The 21,905-nt window shown below is 36.4% G+C and overlaps 1 protein-coding gene across 10 annotated transcripts in view; it reads left to right on the top strand.

The window, feature by feature from the left end:
• Positions 1-21,905, top strand: part of AKAP9 (A-kinase anchoring protein 9) — a 119,759-nt gene that overhangs the window by 37,578 nt on the left and 60,276 nt on the right. For 5 of the 10 annotated variants that reach the window (XM_073003168.2, XM_073003162.2, XM_073003167.2 and 2 more), the window contains 15 exons: positions 101-298; positions 1,369-3,798; positions 7,045-7,255; positions 7,556-7,650; positions 7,903-8,008; positions 8,804-8,901; positions 11,671-11,773; positions 12,131-12,329; positions 13,368-13,458; positions 14,081-14,155; positions 14,664-15,026; positions 16,455-16,679; positions 17,277-17,417; positions 17,879-17,982; positions 19,166-19,374. In XM_073003168.2, the coding sequence (XP_072859269.2) occupies positions 101-298; positions 1,369-3,798; positions 7,045-7,255; positions 7,556-7,650; positions 7,903-8,008; positions 8,804-8,901; positions 11,671-11,773; positions 12,131-12,329; positions 13,368-13,458; positions 14,081-14,155; positions 14,664-15,026; positions 16,455-16,679; positions 17,277-17,417; positions 17,879-17,982; positions 19,166-19,374 (4,648 nt within the window). The remainder of the gene's footprint in view (positions 1-100; positions 299-1,368; positions 3,799-7,044; positions 7,256-7,555; positions 7,651-7,902; positions 8,009-8,803; positions 8,902-11,670; positions 11,774-12,130; positions 12,330-13,367; positions 13,459-14,080; positions 14,156-14,663; positions 15,027-16,454; positions 16,680-17,276; positions 17,418-17,878; positions 17,983-19,165; positions 19,375-21,905) is intronic. The other 5 variants (XM_073003164.2, XM_073003170.2, XM_078378689.1 and 2 more) reach the window with 3 other exon arrangements.

The following is a 21,905-nucleotide window of genomic DNA, read 5'->3' on the forward strand; positions in this document are numbered from 1 at the left end:
ATGAAAATGAATAATACCTTTTTTCATTATGCTTTTCCTCCTTGAAATTTGACAATTGTTATTTAAGCAGTGAACCTTAATGTGCTCCTTTCTTCATAAGCTGCAGGCAAGTGAAGCTTTAAGGAACACTAGTCATAGTAGCACAGCTGCTGATTTACTCCAGGCCAAACAACAGATTCTTGTATATCAACAACAACTAGAAGATCAAGAGCAGCTTTTAAAGAATTATCAGATGAAAAATGAAGAATTTAAACAGGAACTTTCCCTTTTGCAGCAGAAAATCACTGACTTTGAGATGGTATGTTTCTTATTAAGATGATAGATTTTTTACAGAATATGTACTTTGTCTTTTCCCATAATTTATTGTTCTTGTTATTTTTTTTTTAAGTATTGGCATGGACTTATTAATTTTTTATTTAAGAAATCATTGATTTTTATCTACCCTGGGCTCCATATGCATCCCAATAGCTGTGCTATTGCTCTGGTTTAAAGTATATGTTTGCATGAAATATATGTGTGCTATAAACATACATAGATTTATGTGTAAACATACATTTACTATTGGATTTAGAGAAATTGGGATGATTTGGGCTTCATTAGGATTGGTTCAAAGCTTCATGGATAATTAAAGGTTTGAAACCAAAAGATAAGGTACGCAGCATGTCAGCAAAAGATGCAAAACATTTATCTGAGATTTACCATGTGTAGTATAGTGAAGGACAAGGGGAAGGGAGAGGTGAGAAGGGTAGTTTATGACGGTCAGATCTAATCATAAACAGTAATTTTACCAGGGTTCTCCAACCATATAGCTTTGGTAGAGCGGAGATAGTGAAATAACATGAGGTTGATTTTCTCTTGTGTTCTCTTTGCTACTTCTGTTTCTTCTGAATGCTGAACTTCAGATATTTGTTCTGAATAGGAATATTTAAGTAGTTATAGTGGCAGTGGGAATATTTTTGACTTCTGTATTTACCACTACCAATTTCATAGATTTCTAAACCAGTTTTCCTCTCTATTCCTTAAAATCATTTTCTAAACTCTTTCTGTTTTCCATTACATCCATTCCTCAACTCCCAGCAGCTACTAAAATCCAGTTCTTAGTTCTGTTGATTTTTTCCTTATTCTTGTTTTACCCCTGTATACTGTTTCAGCCTTAGATGAGTTATGTTCTCTATTCTCTGTTTTTATCTCTGTGTATGTCTAGTCTCAGGGAGTACCATAAATCAGAAAAATAATTTATGACATTTTTGTAGACTTGTCAAATATGTGTAGAGAAGGGCTCTAATGCTCAATATCAATGTTTGTTTTTATAGGATACATAGTCAAAACATAGAGATTCAAGAAATAAATTTTTGTATTTATTAACAGGAAAAATGTAGAGCTGAAGAAGATTCCACTAAGAAGAAACTACAAGAAAAGGAAGCAATTATTGAGGAATTAGAAGCAAAAATTATAGAAGAGGAAGAAAACATATTCATTCTTCAGAAAAAATTATCAGCTGCAGAGAAATTATTAGAAGAAGTAAAAGAAGAGCTCTTTCAAAAGAATCAAGAGGTACATAATGTAAAAGCAGAATTGACCAGTTCTAAGCAGAAAGAAAGGCAGAGTTCTGATGAGATAAAACAATTAATGGGAACTGTGGAAGAGCTGCAAAAGCAATGTCACAAAGATAATCAATATGAAAATGATATTGTACAAAGAATGGAACTTGAAACACAAAGGAAACTTGCAAACCTCAGGGCAGAATTGGAGGAAGTGCATGGGCAGCAAATTGTACATATCAAGCAAGAATTAGTTAGAGAACATACAATTGAGATTGAAAAACTTCTTGCCCAACAAAAAGCAGATCTGGAGAGAACTTTGAATTTACGTTCTGGTAATACCAATGAAGACCAAGTACACTTAATGAATATTGCAATTAATGAATTGAATCTGATGCTACAAGATGCTAATTACCAGAGAGAAAAGGTAAGGCAGGATTTGTCCCAACAGCTTGAACTACTGTCCTCAGAAAAGTCTTCTTTGCAAAATGAAGTTGAAGATCTTCACCAAGAGCTGAACTTCGCAAGAGAGCAGGTTCAGAAAGCCAAACAAACTATAAATGAAAAAGATTCCAAGTTACATGAAACAGAAACATTACAAATCACTGTTGAAGATCTAAAGGCCCAACTTGCTACTGCTTCTGAAATCAGGGAAGAATTAGAATTAAAACACGAAGCAGAAGTTACAAATTATAAAATAAAACTTGAAATGCTAGAAAGGGAAAAGGATGCTGTTTTAGACAGGATGGCTGAATCTCAAGAAGCTGAACTAGAGAGACTAAGGACTCAACTTTTGTTCAGTCATGAAGAAGAGCTATCAAAACTTAGAGATGATTTACAACAAGAATACAGAATAAACATTGAAAACCTTAAAGAGAAAATGGTTATGCAAACTAAACAGCAGTTAGATTATTTACGAGATGAAATGAATAAAAAGTTAGGAGCTGTGCAATTTGAAAATGACAGCTTAATAACAAAACAGGATGAGCTAACATTAGAAATATCCAGGTTAAAAGATTTGCATCAATCGGTTGTAAATTCCAAATCTGAAGAAATGATGCTTCAGATCCATGATCTCCAAAAAGAGATAGAAGTTCTTAGACGGGAGGGAAAAGAAAAGGGCACACTTGAACAGGAAGTTCAGGAATTGCAACTTAAAACAGAATTATTGGAAAAGCAAATGAAAGAAAAAGAGGATAGTCTTCAAGAAAAATGTTCATTGCTTGAAACACAAAATAATATTCTTGTAGATCTGGGGAAAAAATTAAGGAAATATGCTGTTAAGAATGTGGAAATAAGTTTAACATACACTGATGGTGTTAGTGGCATATCAGAGGACTATGATTTACTAAAAACAATAGAAAATCTGATAGCTGAACATGAAAAGCTTATAAAAGAAGATGCTAAACATAAAGAAGAGATTGAGAGGATAAAAGATAGATTTTCATTTGCTGAGAGAAACCTTGAGCATAATTATAAAGAACTCGAAGAAAAATATACTTCTTTATTAAAACTAAAACTGGATTTAGAAGAGAACAAGAACAAACAAGAAGCTGAATACAAAGCCAAACTCCAGGCATTGATGGAAGTCCAGTATTTTCAAGAAGAAAAACCAGTTGTGCTGAAAACTGAAAGCAAAGTTGCTCAAGGTAGAAAGGAGAAAATCCTAAGATCAGAAACATTTGATGTTGAAGACGTTGTAGAAAAAGATACAACAGAACTTATGGAAAAGCTTGAAGTTACTCAGCGTGAAAAACTAGAACTTTCATCTAGACTTTCAGATCTTTCGGAACAATTAAAACTAAAGCAGAACCAAATCTGTCAACTAAATGAAGAAGTTGCATCTCTAAAGCAAGATAAAGAATACATTTCAGCTAAGTGTAAAGAACTAGAAAATATAGTTAACCTCAGGCTAGAAGAAAATATGAATGGATGTGAACCTAAAATTAAATATTCCAATGGGGAGTTAGAGAAGACGCCCTCCACAGTTTATGAACTTGGAAATTTTGTTCCTGATTCACCCAAAGGATTTGATAGGGAAATAAAAGAAATAAAAGAGAAATCTATATCAAGCCAAAGTTTGACTCATCAAGTTTCAGTGGAAAAGGTAGCTCAACAAAAATTAAATTCAGAACCAGGACTCCTTTTGGATGATTTTCCAGTGAGTGATGGATTTGCGGAAGAATCTTCATATGTAAGCCTTGTGCAAGATGAAAACAAACTTCAGGAACAGCTAGAGAAACTGAAAACTGAACAGGTATTTATGGCAACCCACCTTTTTGCTTTGCATGAGTCTCAGTAGGCTGTTGCTTTGTTTAAAAGTACAAAGATACATGTTTTAATTTACAAGTCAATCCCACAATGTTCACTAGGGATTACTCCTGAGTGAAGTATGTTTAGGGTTGTAGTCTATAAATGTGATTTTATATCAGTGTAATGCCCTTTGAGTTTACTGAAATTTACAAGAGATTAAATAGGATTTCACCTTAATTTTTACAAATTTGAAATTTAATTTTTACAAATTTTTAACTACAAAATGTTGAGGGATTTGATTGCTGAGTGACACATATGGACGTGACTTGCAAGAATACATGTTTATGCTTGTAATGTAATGTTTAAGGTCTGTAGGTACGTGCTTTACATTACTCCCTTAAATTAACGGGTAAAATCATGGCATAATATTCACTATTTGAGATGTGTCTTTGGTGGTGCTTGGTGGAGAACCATCGTATAACTAAAGCCAATACACAGAATAGAAAGCTATTGGGTACTGTATTCTTGAAGTATTTCACAGCTGGGATCTCATGGTTGTTGTGGGTTTTTCGGGCTATTTGGCGGTCTTTGAGCATGGACTGAGCATGGACAGAGTTCCTACTCCAGTCCTCTGAAGATGCCGGCCACAGAGACTGGCGAAACGTCAGGAAGAACAACCTTCAGAACACGGCTAAAGATCCTGAAAAATCCACAACTATTGGGTATTGCTGACAGTCATTTTAAAGCTTGTGTTCATCTGGCTTCCTTTCTAAAATAAATAAGGAAAGTAAAGCTACCAAGATAATGTTTGTGGCAGAAAATACCTTTAATGTCTTGTGTTCTGTGCTGCATGGTTTTAAGGTAGAAATAAATTCATATTTGAATTTCTTGTAAAAATTACCTTATCTTGGTTCACTGAAAATAGAAAACAACATTGTTTGGATATACATTGTTTTGGTGCTAGGCAAATCTTTTAAAGAGTTTCTAATTCATTGCCTTAATTATGTAACGTCTCTAAGTGTTATGTTTGTGTTTCAATTCCTTCTTTCCTTCCTTTAGTAGAATGTAAGTGTAAGAATTACTAAAATTTCATTGGAGCAGAACAGAACATTCCCGTTTGAAGAAAAAATTAGTACTGTAGTGTCAAAAAGGATTTAATTCACTTGGCTTTTTTTCAGCAGTGCTTTTGAAAATATTCAATAGCCTGTTGATATTGTTCCCGCTTTTTATTATTATGCACTTAACAATGAAAACTGAATTTCATTGGCTGCATAACACTCTACTATTTTTGTTTTCATGGAATAATCTCTAGTAGACTCAGTGTTTATAACTTATCTAGGAGAAGCAGACAAACAGAAACTATACTTATTGTCTCAGTGTATTGAGCAGAGCGCAATAACCCAGCCCCTTCATTGTTGATTTTAACATGTGAAAGTGACAGTCTAACTGGGGAAGCGACACTATCCACGTAGCCTCTCCAAATTAGCCAGAATATTTAGGGAACTAAAAGCAATGGTAGATGTGAAGAACTAATGCATTTCCCTCAAAGTGGGTGGACTGCACATCCTTAGGTAATAACTGAATAGGGCTGTATGAATGAAAGAAAAATAACAAGGAGAAATACTTAATATTATTTGAAGTTGGCAAAGAATACAGCCCAGTACTTATCAGAAACATTTCTATTACCATATCTTCAAATGTATAGGAAGCAGACTAAGGCCTATAAATTGCAAGATCTGAGTAGGACTGACTTTACTGCGCATAATAGCAACAACAACATGCATCCAGATTGATACTTTTGGCTAGAAAATAAAACTGAAGAAAATTTGGTGCAGCCCATAATCTTTTATGATAGAGAAGTATATTTCTTTACTTGTTTTTTAGTTTTACCTAAAGTATCTGTGAAATAGTAGTTAAGATAATGGTAATAATTTATTTTTATAGGTGTTTTATTATTGCAGTATTAGGTGCAAGAATACCCTAAATGACTGTTTGTTCTTGCTCAGAGTAGTCTGATCACCTTTACAGGTAAAAGTTATTAAAGAGCCTCCTAAACATTTGTCACTGCATCAGGCAGTGTCTATATTTTGAACTAGTGTGGCTTCTGAAAAAGCAAGTGCTACATAGATAAAGAAGGATGAATGATAATGTGTTGTCACGATTGAGCTTCAACAGTATAAACTGTAGTTTTTACGGAGAATTGAGAGCAGAATGCTTAACTATAGTTTTAATTATATTTTTCAGCTTACCTCCTATAATTTCTGCAGTTATAGAGGGATGCTTAGGCATTTTTAACAGAGAGTATTGTTTTTTATACTGAAGATATTTCAACTTACCTTTCCGTGCCAAGACTGAAATAGAATGCAGAATAAATGTAAACTTTTTGCAGTGTAGAAAGATCAATTAAAAAAATATTTTGGCCAGCTATCCTATGATGTTTGCATAAAGCTTGTGTAACTTGCCACAGCTAAGTGAAAGTAATTGATAAAGTGCCTATGCATGTCTTAATCATGTGCCTGGTCATGGGCCTGATTATGTAACAGATGCATTCCCTCACCTCTTCCTTCACTTAACTGAAATTGGTTACAATTTATGCAATTTATGCAAAATGCTTCAAAGTTACATATGAGCACTTGAAAAAGGGTTTCAAAGCAAAAACAAACTGTGTTGCTTATATATGACACATAGTGCTTAAAGCTCTCTCTGGACAGCTTGCAATTTAATTATGCAGGCTACACATTGTCCTGCGAGATGAGTACTCAATTTACTGACCTTGGAAGGATGGAAGATTGAGCTGACTACCTGGGATTGAACCCTGGGTCATGAGGTGAAACTCAGGTCATGAGCAGCGTCTTCACTGCAGTACTGCAGTTTAAACACTTCACCACATATTAAACTTTTCACAAGATTTCCTTTCCTGTCAAGTCTCTGAGAAGAACTGAAAGGTAAAAAAAATATATTATAGCAAATGGCAAAATTAGCATTAGAATCAGGTAGATGTTCAGGACTTGAATTTTTCTCAAAGTGATGTGGTTAACAAATGTTGCACAGGAATGAAACTGTTGAGAAAAAATAAAACAATTTTACTGAATACCATTCAGTAATTTCTTCCAGTGTTTACATTTCTTATTTTGTTGTTATGTGCCATCAAGTTGGAACTGATTTATAGCAACCCTCGTAAGTGTGATATTTAAGAACTGTTTTTATGATTGCCAACCCTCCAACACATGTGATGTCTGTCTTTACTTAGAATGATTTAAAACTTCAGATGGAGGCGCAGAGAATTTGTCTGTCTCTGGTTTACTCAGCTCATGTGGACCAAGTACGTGAATGCTTGGAAAATGAAAAGGAGAATGCTCTTTCTGCTCTTAAAGAAGAGCTCCAGTTCTGTCATGCTCAAGAACTGAGTGAGCTTAAGAACTCTCAGCAGGATATTCATATAATTAAACAAATAAAAACAGGTAAGTTGGTAAAAGAGGAGTCTTATTTTGTGAAATTTCAAGTTTGAGATAGTATTTTCACATTAACAGGTTTTATTTTGACAGTAGTAACATATATATTATGATTATGTATCAGGTTAGTGGTGTCCTATCAGTGGTGTAGTTTTGTTCTTAACTATTTATCTTCAATGTAAATTAATGCTCTTTATACTTTGTATTTTGTTACAGCCTACAAATAAAACAGACATAGCATGTATCTGTATTTGTATTAACCCCTTTTCTCAAAATTATTAAAAACATATTTCAACAAACAAATTTTAGTGACTGTCTTCACAGATGAAGAAGACTCATCTACATGGGTGCATTTAGAAAGGCTTAGCAAGACAGTAGCTGAGGAATGTTCCAAGCTCACTCAGGTGAGAAGCATATATTCCCATAATGAATGAAAGTTTCATGTGTGTTTATCTATTATAAGATGGAAGAACCAGAAAAACAGCAGGTGAGTCTTCCATTGTCATGTATTGGGTGGATAATGCTTCTCATTACATTACCCCCAGATTCATTTTAGGAGGATGATAATTGCATAATAACTTTATTGATCTTTTACATGCAATATGTGTATCTTAAACTTTTTTCTTTGTTATATGTGTATTTTTTCTTTGTTACAGTATCTGTTGAACATGCCACTTGGAACTTTTCCAGCTGCTGTTAAATATGATGTCAGTGAGACAGAAAAATCTAGCTCTGTATTAATATCAAGACCAGAAGTTCAAGGTAAATCAGGACATACCATATAGTCTCTTATAGAGCAATCCTATACATTGCTACTCACAAGTAAGCCCATTAAATTCAGTAAGGCTTGCTTCCATGCCTTACTGTATCGTTTCAGTTAATGAAAAAAAGAAGTGCAAGACTAGATCAGTTTTGCTGAAAAATACGGATAATGAAATAGAAATCTGTTTTCCAAGGGGTGACAGCACAGTGTACTATTAAATGGAGTAATGCTTTCAGAGTATTTGACGTTTTGAGTTAAATAACAGAAAGAACATGATTTTAGAATATGATTTCTTTTTGTAATAACTTGAAATCCAAAAGAGATACCAAAACCCAGCAGAAACAGTGAGAGCTGTTTGTAATGGCTATGGGATACTTTGATTGTTGATAGTATAATGCCTGCTTTTCATTGATTTCTAAATGTCAAAGTAAAGTATTGTGCATTATCCTCCATTGTGGAGAATTATTGTTCATTTCAGACTCTGGAGAGTGAGGTTGGCAAGCATTGCTTCTTACTCATTGGTGTTAGTAATTCTGAAGCATATTGTATTTTGTTTTGTTTTTAATCTACATTGGGTTTTAAAAGGAAATCTGAAATACAATTGCTTATTCAGGTCTGCCTTCTAAATCTTACATTTAAATCTAGGAGCTTCTGGACTAGCATTCTTTGATGCACTTTTCATTCAGAATACTATTTATATCATATTTCTTGCATTGAAAAAGCAGAGGGATTAATGTGCTCGAATAAGGACAGTGAACTTAATTAAAATGTTTAATATGTCCATTTTGATTTAGTTTTGCAAGAAACACTGCAAAATCTTCTGAGCAAGATAATGGAAGAGTACCAGAGGTTACTAGACTATCATGCACAGATTGTGAAAGACACAAAAAAGGTAAAAGAAAAGTTACTTATATTCTAGATCAGGTGTGGGAATCCCATTGAACTGTACCTTATCTGGTTTCCATTGGTCCCCAGTATGACCCACATGTTTTCCCTAGTTACTCTTTCATATATCCCTCTCCTTTCAGCAGGGAGTATGAGCAGGAGCTAGGGATCTACACAGCCAGGGAGGCAGTGTTGTCCCTCTGCTGGCCTTTTCCATGCTGGCAAGCAAAGCGTAGTCAGTGGGACCTCAGGACCTGAGCAACTCATGAACTAGCGGCTGGGTTTTCCAGTAGGAGGTGGTAGGGTGGCAGACTGCAGTCAGATTTGGCAATCTTTTACACAAGTGGAGGGAAACCACCGAATCAAGGAGAGGGAGCGGATGAAACTTTTGAAAAACAAATTGCAAGGATTTCAGAGACACAATATAGCAGTGATGGGAGATTTCAATTATCCTGATACATGTTGGGAGGCAAATTCTGCAAAGTATGGTCCTTCCCAGAAATTCCTGTCTTGTGTGGCTGATGAATTTCTCCTACAAAAACTGGAGAAAGAAACTAGAGGACTAGCTATCCTTGACTTGATTCTAACCAATAGAGATGACTTGGTGGAGGAAGTGGCAGTAAGGGGAACTCTGGGTGAGAGTGAACATTTTCTTCTAGAATTCTTGATTTCAAAGAAAACCAGAGCAGAGTGTAGCCACACACATAAGGTGATTTTTTTACAAAGTCAGTTTTAATAATCTCAGAACAAGGATGAGGAAAGGCCCACAGCAGGAGATCCTAACAAGAAAAGGAGTCCAAGAAGGGTGGGAGCTTCTAAAAAAGTAGACATGGTCTAGAGGGGCGGGGTAAAAATCCAATAAATAAATAAATAAAATAAATAAAAAAGGAAATTCTAAATTAAAAAAAAAGGGCCAGTGTGGCTTCACAAAAAGCTCTGGGGAGACCTGAAAACAAAACAAAACAAAAAATACATGTATAGGAAGTGGAAAGAAGGCCAGGCCACCAAGGAAGAGTACAGACAAGTAGCAAGGAAATATAGGATGGGATTAGGGGAGCAAAACCTGATAATGGGCTGAGATTAACTAGAGACTCTAAAGGCAAAAAAAGAATTGTTCAGGTATGTGCGAAGCAAAAGACAAAAGAAATAGTGGCACAGCTACTCAATGGAGATGAAAAAATGATAAGAGATGACAAAGAAAAGACAGAGGTGCTCAATTCGTATATCGGCTCAGTCTTTTCTCATAGACCAGACTATGAACCTCCAGACAAATGTGAAGTGCAGGTGGAAGGGACAGGATTGCAGCTGGAGATTGATAAATAAATAGTCAAGGAATACCTTACCACCTTGAACGAGTTCAAAGTTCCAGGGCCAGATAAACTGCATCTGAGAGTCCTGAAAGGATTGGCTGAAGAACTCTCAGAACCTCTGTCCATTATACTATGCAAGCACTTAGAAAACAATGCTGTAATAACTAGAAGTCAACACGGATTTGTCAAGAACGAATCCTGCCAGACTAATCTGATCTCATTTTTTGATCGGGTAGCCTCTCTGATAGACAGAAAGAAATTCTATTTCAAAATATTGAAATACTGGACAAGACCAGCAATCACTACGTCAGACTGCACAGGGAAGCCATTGAAATCCACAAGCACCAACAGAACTTCAACATAACAGAGGAAAGTTTGAAACTCAACAAAACTTGGCTCCCAGCTCTGAAAAATACAGCGCGCAAAAGGTCAACAACCTCTACCTAGCCACCAGGACGGTAGCCACAAAAGACTAGCTAATGATAACGATCCATCACAGTGACAGATAATTTCTTCTCCTTATCACAACAATACACCCACAACAAGACACACTAATCACCCATCTCCTGAATAGGACAAAAGCCTATCTCACAGCTATAAATACTCCACTCCCAAGCCAACTACACCAGAGCACAGAGTGCTGTCCTCTGAAGATGCCGGCCACAGAGACTGGCGAAACGTTAGGAAGAACAACCTTCAGAACACAGTCAAGGAGCCCGAAAAACTCACAACAGCCATTAGATCCCGGCCATGAAAGCCTTTGCAAATACTTTTCAAATACTTGAAAGGCTGTCATACAGAAGAGGGGCAGGATCTGTTCTCGATCATCCCTTAATTCCGGACATGCAACAATGGGCTCAAGTTACAAGAAGCCAGATTTTGGTTGAATATCAGGAAAAACAGCCTGTTAGAGCAGTAAGATAGTGGAAACAATTACCTCAAGAGGTGATGAGTGCTTCAACACTGGAAACATTCAAGAGAAACTTAGACAACCACCCGACTTGTATTCCTGCATCAAACAGAGGGTTGGGCTTGATGGCTTTATAAGTCCCTTCCAACTTCAGTATTCTCTGATTCTATGAAATCCTGTTCAGCCCGAGGCAGAATTTATTCCAGACATGTGAAAGTCTGTGTGGCAGCAGTGGATGGGGGTGATTTTTAGAACAACTTCCATATTTTCCCTGACTTGATTGCTTGTCCTCATACACAAACTCACTCATGTGTGCACATTATACATGCATACATACTCCCTCATTTGTACAGAAGCTTTTCATTAAATAGATTTCTTAGACCCAATTTGACTAATATTCTCTCTTAATTTTGTGATGTATACTTTGTTAGAAATAGAATATTGCCAGAAAAGACAGGAATGGAAAATATTCTGCTCTCCTTATGACCACCAGCAAGCCATTGAAAGGTTATAATTTGAAATCCCATTTCCCTGTGAGTCTCTTTAATTTCTCCAGGGTGAAGAACAGTGGGCAACATGTACAGACTATTGTGGAAAACAAAATGGCAGTCTTCCACAGAATGTACCCAGTTTATCCACACCATCTCAGGATCATACAGGTAAAGATATGCATATAAAATACAGTAAACAGATATGTGTATTATAAATAAAGAAAAATCTAAAACGAATGGGTGTAGATGAAGAGCTGTTAAGTCTACCTGGATAAAATTAAGCTTTCTCAGTTTTTATAGTATTTGAACGTTTATTCCTCAAGTAGTTGACAATTCTGCCTTCAATAATGAGAGTTATCCTTTATAGGTTCAAAGAGGACAGGTGGTGAGTGCCCTTCAGTGAAAAAAGAAATAAAAAAATTTCTTTGTTAAAGTCTTGCAAAACGTTGACATCATAACTCTTCCTTCCCTTCTCACTATTGAACAGCATATTAGCCTGATTGTTCAAAATTTATTCATGTATAGATATTAAAGTTAGACCAACCTGTTGGGAAGACATGGAGAACTTTAAATCTCAACTTGAAGAACAACATGCTCAAGAAGTGGAACGTCTCCGCTCATATTTTCATGAGCAGTTGAGGGAAACTGAGGAGCGATACACTGCAGAGATACTTCACTTACAGAGCAGGCTCCAGGATGACAACACATCATCAGAATGTTTCAGGTACCTATGATTTTTGCCTTTACTTTGGTTGCATAACAGTTACTGAAATACAGTCACTTCAAGCAATTTTTGCTGTCATAAGCAGAAATGTATTTGTCTTCCTTCAGTTTTGTTATATGCAGTGGTAGAAGTCAGTTTATCGTCTCTCACTTTCAGCCATATTTCATAGAAGTAAAGGACGGTAAGTATGAGATGTGGGAAAAGAAGCTGTAGTTAAAGAAAACAGAGTGGAACGTGCCACTTTCACTTCATGCCATGTTTATCTGAATGTTTTGGGATAGGGCTTATATCACAGGTTACATACAGAACATCCACCTGCATGCAGGATGCCCAGATCCACTGTCTAGAGAGGTCCAGGAAGAACCCTTCATTGAAACTCTGTTCATATAGACAATAACAGAGATAGATGGACCCAGAAAGTTGACCTCATAATGTGATCTGATACTATAAATAATTTCCTATGTAATTTATAGAGTCAAGTGCTCCTGGGTTCCTGCTATCCCATTACTGTATTACTTAACAGGTTGGATTTGCAGTTTCTTAGGACTCTCCATAATTATTTTGTCTGGTACAGTATAGATGTAGTAAATTAAGATAACAATAATTGGCAGAAAATAAAGTGGATGTGCCAAGATAAAATAATAATGTGTACTGAGCCCTGAGGTCTTTAAAAAGGGAACTAAAATATTTGTTGCTTGGATTCTTCAATAGGAAGCATGGTTACTTGAAAAAGATTGACTCTAGAGAGTGTCATATATATTTACAGCTTAATAGTGAAGCCTCAGTCTAAATGTTAAATGAAGAACAGTATATAATATTTTCTGCTGTCCTGAATTTTGACAAGCGGATTGATTTAAATAAGTAATTTTAAATTGTCATGAAAAAGATTATTTTCCCATATATCTCCTAAACGGTGAAGGCTACTACTTGATTAACCACTAAATCTTGATCTACAGCTAAGAGTACTTGTACTACCTAGGAGAAAATGCTTTCCAGAGAATTGCTCTGTATCACTTGTCTTTTTTTTTTTTTAATAAGTATTTCTGTGGGATCAGATGTAAATGAAGCTAAGGAGAAGGGAAAGCATGCTGAAAGTCATCTTCAGCAAAGAGCTGTTATGGCAACAGAGGTATTATTATTATTATTATTATTATTATTATTATTATTATTATTATTATTATTATTATTATTATTATTATTATATAAGACACAGTCATTAACTGGTATTCTATAACAGATACATGTTTTAATCAAAAAGCCTAAGTGTCAGTTGTATATCAATGTGGTCTATATGCTCTTCCTAGTATTGCAGGGCTTTTTGCAGCTCTGGTGGTGGTGTTTCAGAGATTTGCAGCTGATTATAATATTTTATAAACTTCGGCAGCATTGTTCTTAATGCCCCAATAACTATGGGGGCCACTGAAATGTATTTCATTCACAGGCAAGTTATTTCTATTCTGTATTTTGGTAATTGTTTCAGTTTTTTTTCTTTAACTCTGGCATCCATGAAACTGCAATGTGAATTATCCAGGCATTTTTCATTTTGTTACTGTTATGTCTGGTATTTTATTCTCAAGGTTTCTGTCCATTTGAATCCAAAATGTAGATACAACTTTTGTAGCTTCTTCGGGTTATTACAAAAAGGTTTCTTCTCAACCATCTTATTTACTTTGTATTTGTGTCTTAAAATAAAACTGTTAAGCTTTTGAAATGATTAAAAATGAACTCAGGTCTTGTGCTTTCTCTTACAGCTCTCTAATGAAGGTGGCATTATAGAACTCCTGGAGAAACAGTACCAAGAAAAACTGTTACAAGAAATAGCACAGGTACCAATTCAATGCAGAATATGTTGGTCTAAGTTCAGATGCTATAGGGAAGTTAAACCTGTAAAGTGATGAGTAGGTGGAAGTGAAGAGCCGGGGAACAGTCTAAACCATGGTTTCTGTGAGAGATTAGAAATGCAAACCAGAATTTGTATTCTAAATTATGTTAGCACAAACTGGTTTCGTATGATATTTCAACTCAGTTAAAAAGTGGTATTCTCTCTCTTATTGTTTGACACTGAATGGTCTGATTGTTTGTGTGCATATTGTTCACTGTTCCACTCCAACATTTCTCTAGATAATCCCAGTATATTTTTGTATTTGCATTTTAATTGAATGTCTTATCTTTGCAACATTATAGATAGCCAGAGATTAAAGTCCTCAATTCTGTTGAATACTTGTTTTTATTTGTGTGTAATTGGAGTGTAGTTTAGCATTCGCACTGACTGATGAATTTACTTTTCATTGATTCTTATAGCTCATCTCTATGCCGTAATCTCTTGTTTTTAAGGTGGTTGTAACCATGAGCGTACAATTTGCACAGCAGAATGAACTTGAACGAATTGCTAATCTAAAGGAGAAAGAAATGTCAGTGATGGTACCAATGCAAATTGAACAGGAAAATAATTCCAGTAGAAGAGAAATTTCTATAGAATTAGATAGAGACAGAAATGAAAAGAGGGACGTGGCACGTGAAGAATTCAAGTCTCTTAGTAGAGAGATCAGTGAAGAGTATGGTGATACTTTGTCACTTGAAGGACAAATTCAACTAGATGTTAAGCCTACTGAGATACTTAGTCTACGCAGTTTTGATTCAAGCCTCCCAACAGGCTCTTCCTCAAATGATACTGAGCTTATGCAAAACAGATCTCTGGTAAGTTACATATATTTTTTTAAATTAAAAACCATCTCTGGTAAGTTAAATAGATGTTTTAAAATTACTTTGAAAACCATAGCTCACAATATTCTCAAATTTTGTTTGTTGCCAGTGCATAATTAGCAACTACTTGTTCTGCAACACAGTGGCTGAAATCCTGCTTACACAACTTCACCATGTAAAACTGATGATGTTGTAAGCTGCGGCAATTCTTCAGAAATAAAATATTTCCAGTTCCTGCCCCCGCCCATGGAGAGCCTGAGGCTTCTGTGGAAGCCCTTTTATTGTGGAGAAGTCATTGAGGGCTTATAGGGATGGGGTGGCACTGCGGGCTAAACCGCAGAAGTCTTTGTGTGCTGCAGGGTCAGAAGGCCAGCAGTCGTAAGATTGAATCCATGCAACGGAGTGAGCTCCCGTCGCTTTGTCCCAGCTCCTCGCCAAACTAGCAGTTCAAAAGCATGCAAATGCGAGTAGATAAATAGGTACCATCTCGGTGGGAAGGTAAAACGGCGTTCCCTAGTCATGATGGCCACGTGACAACGGAAACTGTCTTCGGACAAGCTGTGGCTCTACAGCTTGAAAATGGGATGAGCACCACCCTCTAGAGTCTGACTGAACTAAAAATGTCAAGGTGAACCTTTACCTTTACATCGAGGGCTAAGGGACAAATAAGGGAAAGTCTTCACTTTCTGAACACTGCTACTCTCATCCCAGAACCCCTAACAGCTTCCCCATGATGAAAGATTCCCTAGGAGCCTCAGGGACTGGAATCAGAAATGTTTTGTTTCTGATAAATCTGCACCGTTGTTGACATCATCTGTGTGAACAGGATTTCAGCCATTAATAACATTGAGGGAGGAGAATATTTGCAATTGTGGAAGATGTTAATCCATTTTTTAATGTTCTCTAATGTAAAATTGGATTATAATACAAAATAAGATATAAAAACTAGTGAAATATCTTTATAGACCTGAAATTTTTGTGTGTTTCTAGCTACATAGTATAATAGTTAATTCATACGAAAGCAGTGCACATATATCTTAACTATGAAGAGTACAAAGTTATGCATGTTTCCTGAGAAACAAGTCACTCTGTTCAATAGGTTTACATCTTAGTAACTATGCTTAGAATTACAGTGCAAAGAAAAATGTAGTAATTTGTTATTTGAATAAGTTTCCATAGGCGCACGTTATGTTAGCATTCCTGGGATCATTATCACCTTGTACTCATTTAGAAGTTTGGGCACACATTTTTAAAAGGATTCAGCTGAAGAGATTTGAGTTTTAACTTAGTCCCTGTTGTAAACTCTGTGACTGGCTGGCTTTGGCTACAGTTCAATCAGTTCTATGATTAAATTACAACATGATTACAAATTTTATACCTGAAAGTAGGACCATTTTTAACACTTCACAACAAAAATTACAGGTTACAAGTGATGTTTCAACCTCCAGCGTAGTAGCTCCAAGTCAGATATTGTTATATGAAGAACGTTTAGAAGATATGCGTCAAGAGCTTGTCCGTCAGTACCAAGAACATCAGCAGGCAACAGAAATACTGAAACAGGGTCACATGCAGCAGATGGAATGGCAGAAAGAAAATCAAGAGCTTCTCCTTGCAGAACTTGATAGACTTAAAGTACAATTAGCAGAGGTAATGTGAACTGTGACAGATAAGAGGTGGAACTATGTAGAGTAGACAGAGATACCTCCACCATGGCTTTATATAACCTTACTTCATATGTATACAAAACAATTGATTTTAATTGGCATATAGTTTGCTAATATTCGTTTAATATAGAGACATTATCTATCTTGTCACCGTGGATGTAGTACATGTAAAAGCAGTTTCAATGCTAATTCATAAATTCAGCAGTTGCCTTTCTCTTTTTCAGTGACAGCTCTTAGTACCAAGTTAATCTTCCATTTTTAAAATTGCCCAGTTATGGTGAAGACTGATTTAACCCCTGACATCCAAATGGGATGGAAAAATGATTAACCCGTGACTGCAATGAAATATTTTAATACCCACCCATATATAAGGAAGGAAGGAAGTCCCAGAGGGTCATTTATTAATTTCCATCTTCTGAAATAATTGATAGAGCAGTAAAATTATATTTATTCCTCTTTGTATGTAAAACTTGTGCAAGGATGTTTTATTCTTAGAGTGCCATGAACTGCTTTTACAATGATCGTATCCATGTCATTCATCATTTTGTCTTCGTTCTAATATGTGAGAATTCTTTTTTAGAGTGTCACACTGGATAATGAAAACATACTCACAGAAAGAGAACAGGTACTTTTAGAGGAACTAGAATCACTGAAGAAGCAGCTAATATTTGGAAGAGAAAAGCTACCCTGTGAGCTGAAAGAGAATAGTACTCAAACACAGGTAGTACTGAATAGCCTTTGGCTCCCTTTAGAAGCTGTGGAATGTAAATAGAATAACATGGCTATCATTGCTCTTTTCAGCACATGACATTTTCCTAGTGACTTGTCAGATTTACCTAAATGTGGGTTGAACAAGTGGAAAGGCGGGGCTTAGACTGCTGATATTATATTGAAAGCAAATTCTAATTTTAATGTTGCTGTAGTAACAACCAACAAAGAACTAAGAAGTTGTTTACTTAGAACAACAAACTTGGTTCTTACAGGCTATGACTAAACTGCTTCAGTCTCCGGTGTTAGGTGTCTGATAACAGGAGAGTTAATAATTGTTTAAAATTACATGAAGCTTGTGAATTATGTGTTTTCTTTTTATAACAAGATGGTGAATCAGAACACCAAACAGACTGCAGTATGACAGGATTTCTTTCTCTCTTTTCCTCTCTGCCATTGCCCAAAATTACCCAGGATGAAAATGCATGTCAGACTGAACCCAAAGATCATATCTCAGAAGGTGAAGATGGAGGAGAAAAGAACGAAGAAATTTCTCCAAATACTCTTGGAAAAGAAAGGTATGCTGTCAAGAAGGCTATCTTTGATTCAGACTGATACTTTTCGTGCTAGCAAGCAGAAGGACTATTTTTAATCTTTTGAATTACACAACTTTAGATATAATATTGTAGAACTGTATACTTGTACTTTGACAGGAGTGACTGCAATCCATGTTTGATTAAAATTGGCATAGGTTAAATCCTTTGAATGTCGAATTAAAGATTCTGTGGGAAACAATTTTCAAATGTAATCCCTGAACTGAATAAATACTGTATTTTTACTTGGGATTAATAGCCATTCTTGATTTGTTATAATATATGTAAAACTAGTTTGTCCATGTGCAAAAAAAATTAGCTCATGATAATTTTATTCTAAATTTCTGTTTACATTATGGCTTTCCACATTAGTAATCTTGTTGATTCAGTGAATATAACCAGGAAGATTATATGACACAGAATTACGCAATGCTTTAAAGCAATATCTGTACAGTTATTTTATGGTGAAGTCCCCATCAGATTTTGCGATGCAGGGAGCTTTTTAAGTATTGCTTTAAAAACTGATTTATTGAGTTAATTCCTGTTCTTGTGACTTCCCCACAATCCTTTGCACTTCTGTGTGTTTTCCTGTTTAACAAACCTTCCTTCTTGATGGATTACCCAGACACGTTTTATGCTATGAATCAAGACTGTTCATGTACAGTATTGTCAGAATTTATAGCTTAAACAGACATTAAGCTATCTGAAGCCATGCTGAATCCAAACCCTTCCCAGCCTAGGAATGTTGAAAATGACTTAGAACTACCTGAACTTTGGCCTGTATTTGTGCCAGCATAGTGGCTATATGTCTGGGTCAAGTGAAATTCGGATCTGGCTTCCTCTCCTTCTCTGCCTCCTTTTAAAATGTTCTCCTGGTTTCTCTCAGCCAACATATCAGTTGTGCTGGCAGTGCTGAGATTAGCCAGCACAAGGAGTTGTGCTAGCTTAAGATGCTTTTTCCCATTCCAAACCCACTACAGCGGGCATATCTATTCTATGTTGCCAGTGCTTACTGTTACTGAGTTCTTCAGAATGCCCCCGTTTTTACTTGAATTAATTATGCAGCATTTCATGTGCTCTAAAACGAAGGCTCCTTTTCACTGAAAAGCACAGATTCTGGAAGCAATTAAGATAACATGTTCTTATTCCTTTCATTTTGCATATTCAGATGTGCCTTGCAGAAAGCCTATAACAGACTGCTGAAGATTCTGCTGGAGATTGTGAAAACTACTGCAGCTGTAGAAGAAACCATTGGTCGCCATGTTGTGGGACTTCTAGATCGGTCATCAAAATGTCAGTTACCTTTTAAAAGTCTCACGTGGGAGAGAAGGACAGAGGATCCAATGAAACCAAACGTTCATGTGGAGTATGAAGCAGGTACTTGCAATAAGGTTATGTTCCATGCTGCTTTCATTTGATAAACATTTGTTTAGCAAGTGTGATGCCAAGATCAAGTTTGTTTAGAGCTCTAGAATTTGGCTTTAAAGGCACACTGATTTCAGTGGTAAATTTGATTCTAAGACAAAGTCTAAGACAAATTCAGTATTTGGGACTGAACGATTTCTTTGGAATACAAGTGATATATCATAGCATATAGTTGTCCATGTAAACGCATGAGCTTCTGTAGGCTCCAGCCAAACAAGATGAATGTGAGCCTTTAGAAGATGCATGTACATTTTTATGAGAATGCTAACATTTAACAGAAACTAAATATTTTAATGTATTTGCTCTTAGCCTTGGCATAGAACTCAGCTGTCTAGTAATTCATAGTTCTGAGAAAGAAAATCAACTTGAGTCCACAATTTGTGCTGAAATCCTGTTGCTTTGTTATGAATGCAGAAGGCAAATGGCATAACTTTTTGTGCTTTCCAGCTGGCAGTTAATGACTCCACACTGGGATTCTCGACTTCAAGCCACACACACTCATATCCCAGCAGTGACTTGTAAAGTGACAGAATTTTATGCTATTTGTCTTCTGATGCATAACAAGGCAACAGAATTTCAGTCTATATTAGACATGCTTAGATGAGGCACCAATTTGCACGTCTAATTCCAAAACAGGTAGATAATTGAATAGAATGAAGGAGCAAGTACATTTTAACAGAAATGTTTGTGTCACAGCAGCAGTCATCTCAAAATTGTCATAATGTCACTCATTTGGCACTCTTCTTTTCACGTAGATGTGATAAGTATTACGTGCAACCTTTGATATTATTGCCTATAATAAAGTTCAAGACAGTTTCTTGTCTTGGACTAATCCTCTATAAATAAGGCAACATTTCTGCAGTAGCAAGTACTCCCAGTACATAAGCACTAATTCTGCAAATATTTTAAATAACTACTTAAATATTTGATACGTTCAGTGCTGATAACCAGAGTTTGAAGCTACATCTTGAAATGGGGCTTTAGTTCCCTGAGACAAAGAAATCAGGTTGCACTGATGTAAATTATTGTAGACATATAGTGCTGTGTGACACTTAACCAAACTATGGAAAGAAAGTGAAAAAAGAAAGAAGGATGAATTAGCATGGAAGTTGACAACACACCGCCTATTGTTTAACCATAATGAAGAGATTAGAAATGTAGCAACTACAGTGGGCTTTGGTAATGACCAGCTTTGAGTTCTGGTTTCAAAAGAGAGGTTTTCCCAGAAGACAGGAACATTAGTAGATCTTAAACACTCTAAAATATTTATCTCTGTACTATTCAGATGAGATTTCAAAACTGTATGTTGTAAAAAAGCAGAACAAGCATATTTGTTTATCTTACTTTGAATACACTAATATGTCAGATAAATGCTAAGTAATGATTTTGAGAATGGTTCTGAAAAGGAATTTTCCAGTTTGGCTGTTTAATCTCTTACAGTCAACCCTCGACTTCTGAACAGCTCTAGTTACAAACATTTAGACTTATGAACCGCTCTCATACGAAAATATTCCCTCGACTTGTGAACTGAGCCTCGAGTTACAAACTGAAAACAGGCAGGGTAAAAGGGCAGGAAATTCAAACCGTTGGTGGCGAAGAGACTGCTTCTTTGTAGTTCTTTCGCCCCAACAGTTAGGAAAAGGGAGGCTCAACCTCCTGGGCTTCCATTGCTGCTGCTACTGCCACTGTGAGGCAAGCCGCCGGACCATCCCGGCTGGGCTCAGCCTCCTGGGCTACCCTGCCACTGTGACCGCCGCTGCCAGAAGCTTCCCCAGCTTCCCCACTGCCTTTCTACGCCACCGCTGCTGGGCCTGGACCTCTGCTGCCGCTACCAGGGCTGCTCCCGAGTGTGGGGGGTTGGAGACTGAATTGCCTCTCTCCCCTGCCCCGCGGCTTCTCCCGAAGGGCTGCTCCCAAGCAGTCCTGGCCCGGCAGCGGCGGTAGAGCCCTTGCCTGGCAACAGCGGTGGAGGTAAGGTGCTGCTTTTTCCTTTTTTAATTTTTTTTCTTTTGCAGGGTGGGATTGGGCTGGTGGGGTTGTTTTTTTGCAGGCCCAGGAGCTGGCAGTGTTTGGTGCTTTTTTTGTATTTTTGTATTTGGCTGGAACGGATTAATGGATTTCAATGCATTCCTATGGGAAATGGGAAATCGACTTAACGAACTTTTCAACTTACGAACACTGTTCCAGAACAGATTAAGTTCGTAAGTCAAGGGTTGACTGTATTTGGTCCTGAAAGCAAATTGGGAATTATAGTCCCAAACTAAGCATTTATCAGTAAGCATTTATCAGTGTATGCAATTTATACACTTCCAGATAGTTTGAGTTTTGTTATTGACGGTGCTACTACATTAACACTGGCCAAAAAGAAAATGAAAGATGTATGTTTTCTGTTCTATGTGTTTCCTTCACTTTGCTAAATATGGCTTGCCTGTTTGTGGCAGAATAGTTCTTGGAAATCTGCAAATTGTATTTGGTTTTCTAAT

The sequence above is a fragment of the Pogona vitticeps genome, chromosome 6 (genome assembly GCF_051106095.1).
Source record: "Pogona vitticeps strain Pit_001003342236 chromosome 6, PviZW2.1, whole genome shotgun sequence".
Taxonomy (NCBI): Eukaryota; Metazoa; Chordata; class Lepidosauria; order Squamata; family Agamidae; genus Pogona; species Pogona vitticeps.